Here is a 7,556-nt window from a genome sequence, read left to right on the forward strand (position 1 = left end):
TGAACCTGTGTGCACCTGTAAATCCCCTCTCCTCTGGAAGCCAGCGAGCTGTGTCACCTTTAAGCTGTCTGCAGTTGTGCCTCATTTGTTTGCAAGTTTCAGGGGTTGGCTAAAGGGGCCGTGCAGGCACAGAGGGGGCTCGGGTCGCCGTGTCAGGTTCCTGACCCCTCTGTGGGCTCCACTCCTAGCTGCTCTGGTGGCAGAGAGTCCCACATCCCTACGTTCTGGGAGGGTAGGGGTGACACAGGAAAAGGGGGGTGCAGAAGCAGCCTGGAGGCTCCCCCCACCTTCTGACTTACAGGTAGCAGAGACAAAGGGAGCCAGAGAGCCCCATCCCTGCTGTGGGCTGTCCCCCGTTGCCCCCGGGCTCTGCCTGCCATGTCCCTCCAGGCCTGTCCTTCCCTCTCACGGCAGCCCCTCTTCTGTAAGCACTTGGGGAGCCTCCCCCACAGGGGTCCTCAAACCTCTGGTTGGTGTCTTCTGCTCACTGCTGGCCCACAGCACACAGATCAGTGTGGGGCACTCAGCAGACCCCCCTTGGGAACTTGTGAGATGAGCAAACAAGTGAACAAGTGATTGAGCAAATGAGCAAATGATTCCATGCTGTCCTCCCAGCCGGCTAGCCGGGCTCTGGGGGCCAAGGATCCTGGGTCTGGAGAATGCTTTGAGGTTGGAGCTCTGTGCCATCAAGGGTGTGTCTGGTGGCAAAGTGTGACCAGGTGGGTCGGGGTCCCCAGGCTGCCCCCACTCCCACAAGCCCGGGGGGCCAAAGCCTATGGAGATGCCCCGCTGACCTGCAGCTTGACCCCAGCCCTGCCCCTTCTGAAGATGGGGCTGGGGGTGGGGAGGGACCCCAGAAAGTCTCATGGGGGTGCGGGGAGGGGTGGGGTCCATAAGAAAGCCAGGGGCTCACCTCCCCCAGCAGCCAGACCCCCAGATATCTGTGTCGTCTCCCAGGCATGTGAGGGGCTCCTGTTCCATCCCCCCGGAAGCCAGGCCAGAGCCTCTTCCGTCTCCCACTGTCCTGAGCCGTGGGCAGCGAAGGAGCTGCAGCTGTGACCACAGAAGATCCAAAGCCAACACGGGCCAAAGCTCTGGTGGGAGCCGGGGACTCAGAGCACCCGGGGCATGCCTGGGGCCGGGCAGACCTTCCCCCCAGCACCCGCAGCAGGCTGGGAGTCGGGGGTCAGCAGCAACCTTCGGGCCAAATTCCGGCCCCCAGGCTGGTGGAGTGGAGCCCATCAGGGGAAGTGAGCTGCATGCAGGGCCAACTGGTTGTTGAGTCATCCTTGTGCGTAGACACTGATCATTCATACGGCAAGTGGGTGGGGGGATGAGTGGGGGTGAGCAGGGGTGGGTGGAGGTGAGAGGGGGTGAAAGGGGCGTGAAGGGGGCAAGAGGGGGTGAGAAGGGGCGGGTGGGGGCAAGAGGGGTGAGAGGAGAAGGGAAGGGGTGGGAGGGGGCAAGAGAGGGTGAGCAGGGGTGAGAGGGGCTGCTGCTGCCTCGATGGTTGAGCATGACTGGCCGTCCATCCCATGCTGCCAGGGGGAGGTGCCACACGGTGGTCCTCACGCACAGGTGGGACAGATGGGACAGGTGGGGCAAGAGCAGAGTCAAGGGTCCTCCCCTCAACTGAGTCCTTGTGTGCCTCCTGCTGTGGATCACCAGGAGAGGCCTTCATTGGGACATCTGGCTGAGCTGAGCTGGTGGTGACCCCTGGACAGTGGGCCTCTTTGTCTTTACCCCCTGGAGGGAGCTGGTGGTACCACTCTTGGATGATGGAGCTTGTGGTCTCCACCCTGGACAGTGGACTGGTGGTGCTCCCTTCTGACAGTGGACATGGTGGCCCTTCCCATGGAGGGTGGAGCTGATCCTCCCTGGACAGGGGACCTGAGTTGTCCTCCCACTGGACAGTGGACCTGGTGACCTTCCCCAGACACAGTGGATATCATTTTCCTCTCCACTGGGGGGTGGACCTGGTGACCCTCCCCATGGACGATGGACCTGGTGGTCCTCCCACAGGATGGTGGAAAAGCAGCTGGTCCTGGGGCATCCAGGAGGCCATAGGTGTAGGCTTGACCCTTGGCCTGAGCCTGAAACCTGAATGTCTGGGGCCCTAATGAAGTCATGGCTTTGGGGGCACCACTCAATCATGAGGTTCCAGCAGCATCTGATGTGAACTCTTATTCCATCCTCTCTCTGGCAAAAGCGAATGGTGGTCCAGTTTCCGCCCTCGGTGGTATTGGTAGAGCTGAGTGTGGAGTGGATCTTCCTTCCCTTGCTCAGAAAAATTGGGAAGTATTCCAATTCCCTGCCAGGGTAGAGTAGTGGGGCCTGGGGGTGAGGTGAACTCACCCAGCTGTGTGTGTTAGCCGGGTTCTCCCACAACCCTGTTGTCAGCGGGGTCTGGGGGGAGCTGAGGTTCCAGCCTTGTCCAGCATCACGGAGATGGAAGGACATGTGGGGAGGGGGAGTGGGGAGCTGAGCTTACACCCCCCCAGAGGCCACAAGGCGGTGCAGTGGGGTCAGTGGGGCATGAACTCCCACCCGACCTGTCCACAACGAGGCAAAGTGAGTCAGGGAACTTTGGGGTGTCAGCAGAGGTCGGTGGGAAACTGAAGTACACACCCACTCAGGAGCATGGCAGGGAGACCACCTGCTAAGAAAAGATCAAACCCCATTCAGAGACTCATCAAGTAATCTTCAAAATGGCCAGAATGCAATGGAAAATCACTTGCCATACCAAGACCCAGGAAAATCTCAACTTGAATGAGAAAAGGCAATCAATAGACATCAACCCTGTGATGAATCAGATGTTATAATTATCTGACAAGGATTTTAAAGCAGCCATCTTAAAAATGCTTCAATTAGCAGTTATGAATCCTCATGAAACAAATGAAAAAGTGGAAAATCTCAGCAATAGAAGTTATAAAAAAGAACCAAATGGAAATTATAGAACCAGAAAATGCAAATTAAAAACACTGTGGATGGGTTCAACAGTAAAGCAGAGATGCCAGAAGATAGAATCATTAAGCTTCACCGCACAATTTACCCAGTCTTACAACCAGAAAAAAGTAGACTGAAAAATAAAGAACAAAGTCTCAGGAACCTGTGTGACAACAACAAAAATATTTATGTCATTGCACCCCAAGAAAGGGGGTGGGGGGAGGGTAGAGTATGGGGCTGAAAAAGTATTAGGAGAAATAAATGCTGAAAACTCCCCAAATTTGGCAAAAGACATCAACCAATAGAGTCAAGATACTGAGCAAACCTCAAAGAGGATAAACCCAAAGAAATCCCTGCCAAGACACATCATAGTTAAACTTCTGAAAGCTAATGTTGGAGAGAAAAGTCTTGAAAGCCGCCAGAGAGAAATGACACATTACTTGTAGGAGGGTGCAAATTGAATGACAGCAGATTTTCACCTGAAACTAAGGAAGCCAAAAGGAGTTGGCACAACATTTTTCAAGTTAAGAGTCAATCATGAATTCTATATCCAGCAAAAATATCCTCCAGGGATTCAGAGGAAATAAAGACATTCTCAGATGAAGGAAAACTAAGAGAATTTGTTGCAGGCAAACCCACCCTTAAAGAATGCCCAAAGGAAGTTCTCTAAACAGGAAAGAAATAACAGAAGGCTTAGAACTTCACAAAGAACAAGAGAATGGAGTGGGTGGGAAAGTGGGTAAATATACTGGACCACCCTTCTCATGAGTTTATTAAATCATGACTTGATGGTTGAAGCAAAAATTATAACACCATCTGATATGTTCAATGTATGTAGAGGAATTACTTAAAGCAATTATATTTTAAAAGTTGGGAGGGTAAAGGGATCTAAATAGAAGTAAAGTTTCTACATGTCAAAGTGGTAAAATGTTGATTCCAGTGGATTGTGATGTTATGTATATATAGTGTAATATCTAGAGAATTCACTAAGAAAGTAATCAAAAATATGCTAAAAAACAGTATACACTTGGATCGTGAAAAAATATTCAAATAACTCATAGGAACGTAAGAAAAAGAGAAACAGAGGAAACAGAAAACAATTAAAAGGCAGACTTAGCCCTAATATATCAATAATTACCTTAAATGTAAATGGTTTAAATATGCCAATTAAAAGACAGAGATTGCTAGAGTGGATTTAAAAACATGATCCAACCCTATGCTTTCTTCAAATGCACTGTATACTCACTTCATGTACAATGACCTGGGTAGACTGAAAGGAAAAGGATGGAAACAAGAGAAACCATGTAAACAACCAAATACACACACACATGCAATTTAAAGAAATGGGTTTATTTCATTCAGGCTGAATTTTAGTATAGTCCTTTCTTTTCAATTTTTTCCTCCCTCTTCCCCTCTTTACTTCACCCTGCCTTACGTCTCATTCCCTCCTCCCCCCACCAAACTGTAGAAACTGCTGCTGCGAATCCTTTTGTACTCTTCTCCCTGTGCTTATACCATATAAAAACATACTCATTTATGTATGTTCATACAAATGTGCTAGATATACATTATACATTTACATGGGAAAGTGTCATCACTTTATAAATGCTTCCCTCTGTATTCCCTTCCTTTCCCAATATTTTGGGAAAATACTGCCAAATCACTGTGTAAAGATTCCCTTTATGGGTCATTTATTCAACCACTACTACACCAAGGCCATTAACTTAATTTCCAGCATTTTGCCCCACAAATAATAAATAACGATGGCATAAACATTCTTGAAAGTAAAAACAACCAACAAAAGACACACAGCAATCCAGGGTGTTGGGAGCGGGGCCTGGAGCTTGGCAATCATCATTTGCTGAGGGCGATTTCCACGCCCACCTGGTGATGGCCCGCGCTCCATCCTCTGCAGCTCCCTGTCTCACAGCCCTACTGTGCTCCCTGGGGACTCACTGGTAAAGGTTTCTGGAGCCCTGTGAACAGGGTGGGGGCTCCTCTCCCCACAGACTCTGTCTCTGGGGCACTGGGTCACTTAGAACCACTTAAGCTAGTGTAAACTGCAGAGCCCAGGGGCCACTTGAGCCTCGGGGCCTGAGGCTCAGCCCAGACACCTGCTTTGGCTTCAAACCCTGCAGGAGGGCACAGCTCAACTCAGAGCCCATGGCTTTCTGGGGAGAATGCCATATAGGGTGCACAGGATGGGGAAGGGGGCATCGAACCGCTTAACACAGATTCACTACTGGGCCCCGAAACGGTGCTGGTGCCACCGAGAATGAACCGAAACCCGAAACGGCCAAACATTCCCAACCGTTTGGTCTTTTATTGAATATCCTGCTGAAGCCAAGGGACGGGGCCACAGGCGGTCCCAGGCTCCCACCCTCCTTCAGAAGCATCTTCTCTGAACCACGGATGTCCCGAACTCTTTAAAATCCGCGCAAGTGACCCACATCTGCTTGAAGCTGCTCAGGGAGGTCACGATGGAGGCACCAATCCAGGTGGAGAACCACCGGTCAGGGGGGGCCGTGATCTTGATGGGAATCCCCTTGGAAGCCAGCTGCTCCAGCTCCCGCAGGAGCCGGTCGTCAAGCCCCGGGAACAGCGTGGTGCCCCCGGACAGCACGATCTCCCCGTAGAGCGTCTTCTGGATGTCAGCGTCGCACTTGGTGATGCTGCTGGACACCATCTTGGAGAGCCCCAGGTTCTGGACGCCCAGCTGGTCGGGCGCAAAGAGGACCTCGGGGGCCTGGTGCAGATGGCCCCCGATGCGGATCACGTTCCCGTCGGGCAGTTTGTACTCCCTCAGGACCTCCTCCGGCCTCCGGCACAGCTCCTTCTCCGGCTCCAGGGCCACGTAGCACAGCTTCTCCTTGATGTCGTCCACCAGGGCCTTGTCCAGCACGCAGGGGAAGGTGCGCCCGCTGGCCAGGAGCAGCCGTGTCAGGTGGTCCGTGACGTCCCTCCCCGCCACGTGGAGCTTGGTGACCGCGTGGGGCAGGGAGTAGCCCTCGAAGATGGGGACGGTGCACGTGACGCCGTCTCCGCTGTCCACCACCAGGCCGGTGACGCAGGCAGAGGAGTAGAGGGCCAGCACAGCCTGGTCCGACAGGTAGAAGGCGGGGACGCCGAAACTCTCAAACATCACCTCCGCCATCTTCTCCCGGTTCTCCCGCGGGTTCAGGGAGGGCTCGGTCATGAGCACGGGCCGGTCGCAGGGCTTGACCCCCAGCTCCCACTCGAAAAGATGCTTCCAGAGCCTCTCCATGTCTTCCCATCCCACGATCAGCCCGCGCTCGATGGGGTAGTGCAAGTTCAAGGTCTCGTATTTGTAGAGGGCCTCTTCCCCCACAAAGTACCTCTTCTGGTTGGCTCCTGACGCCGGCATCTTGAATTTTGGATGCCCCACGACGGAGCTGATGACGTGCCGGGGCCCAATCTCTCCAGACAGGCCTGCCTTGCAGAGCCCCGACCCATTGTCAAAAATCACAGCCGGAGAATCTAACACGTGTGGACTGGACATGTCTGCAGCACCCTCTTCTGAATGTCACCAAAATGAAGTCAGAGCCCCCACTTTGTGACACAGAGGCTCCTCTGGAAGCTTGAAGGGCAAAGGGTTCCGCAGTTCTTGGGGTGTCTCCCAGGCGGGGCTAGCAGGCTGGCCCTCTCCCCCCGGACACCCCCATCCTCAATCCACAGCTCTGCTCTCCTTTGGGGTGGCTGGGGCCCGCTGAGCCCTTTTCAGGGGCGGCCACCCCATATGTAACAATCCAGCTGAGGTAACAATTGTCTCCAGAGAGAGTCAGAGGGGCCCCGAAGCAGGGGCCTGGCCTTAGAGCAGGGCAGCGAGCAGCACAGCCTTGCCCCAGAGGGCCGGGTCCTTGGGCCTGCTGGGCCACTGTTTGATGACAACAATACACCCCCCTTTGCGAAGGGAAGAGCTAAGCCCCAGGCACTGGGCCAGGTGGGAGCGGTGATGTCCCCAACCCCATCTCGGCAAACACTCAGATGCGCTTTTCAAACGCAGTCTTCTGAGCTCCTCTGGGAAGCCCTCGGGGATCTCTCCTTCCTCTGCTTCCGTCCCACAAGTCGATACAAGCAAAGCCCTCTGGACTCTGGGAACACACACCCCAGCTCTGGCAAGCTCAGGGCCCCTCGATCCCCTCTGTCGCCACTGCAGAGCAGCACCAGGGGGCCCACAGGATTGTGAGCCATGACGGCCCGTGGGCACACGGCACTGCGGCTCCCAGGCGGCCCTGCCAGAAGCCGGGACACCTGCATGTGCAGCTCTACCCCACAGCCAGGCCAAGCCCACAGAGGGACGTGCAGAAAGAGCAGGCCACCAAGGCCGCACCCAGGAGGGGAGGCATGGCTGGACGTCTTGCCTGTGCTCCCCAGGCCCTCAGAGGGGCCCTCAGACTCTGGACTGGTTCTCCCCTGTGACGAAACAAAGGGGAACTAAAACCCGGCCACCGGGTTATTTCTTCTCCTGAGGTGGCGAGTGAAGCTGGCCTTGGAGAACGTGCTAGTCACATGGAGAGTTCTTCTACCCGTCCTGGCCAAAACCTCCCTCCCCCATCCAGAAAGCTCTCCTAGAGGACCCCTCCCAGAGC

General features: G+C 54.2%; 1 protein-coding gene across 1 annotated transcript; it reads right to left on the minus strand.

The window, feature by feature from the left end:
- Positions 1-5,332: 5,332 nt before the first annotated feature.
- On the minus strand, positions 5,333-6,466 carry ACTRT2 (actin related protein T2). The gene has a single exon (XM_037828726.1). It carries the CDS (start codon positions 6,464-6,466, stop codon positions 5,333-5,335), a length of 1,134 nt encoding a protein of 377 aa, XP_037684654.1.
- Between the last annotated feature and the right edge of the window lie 1,090 nt (positions 6,467-7,556).

Source organism: Choloepus didactylus, chromosome 2 (assembly GCF_015220235.1).
Source record: "Choloepus didactylus isolate mChoDid1 chromosome 2, mChoDid1.pri, whole genome shotgun sequence".
Taxonomy (NCBI): domain Eukaryota; kingdom Metazoa; phylum Chordata; class Mammalia; order Pilosa; family Megalonychidae; genus Choloepus; species Choloepus didactylus.

Excerpts from the sequence above, each read along its gene's own strand:
- ACTRT2 (XM_037828726.1), bottom strand. The coding sequence starts at position 6,466 with ATGTCCAGTCCACACGTGTTAGATTCTCCGGCTGTGATTTTTGACAAT.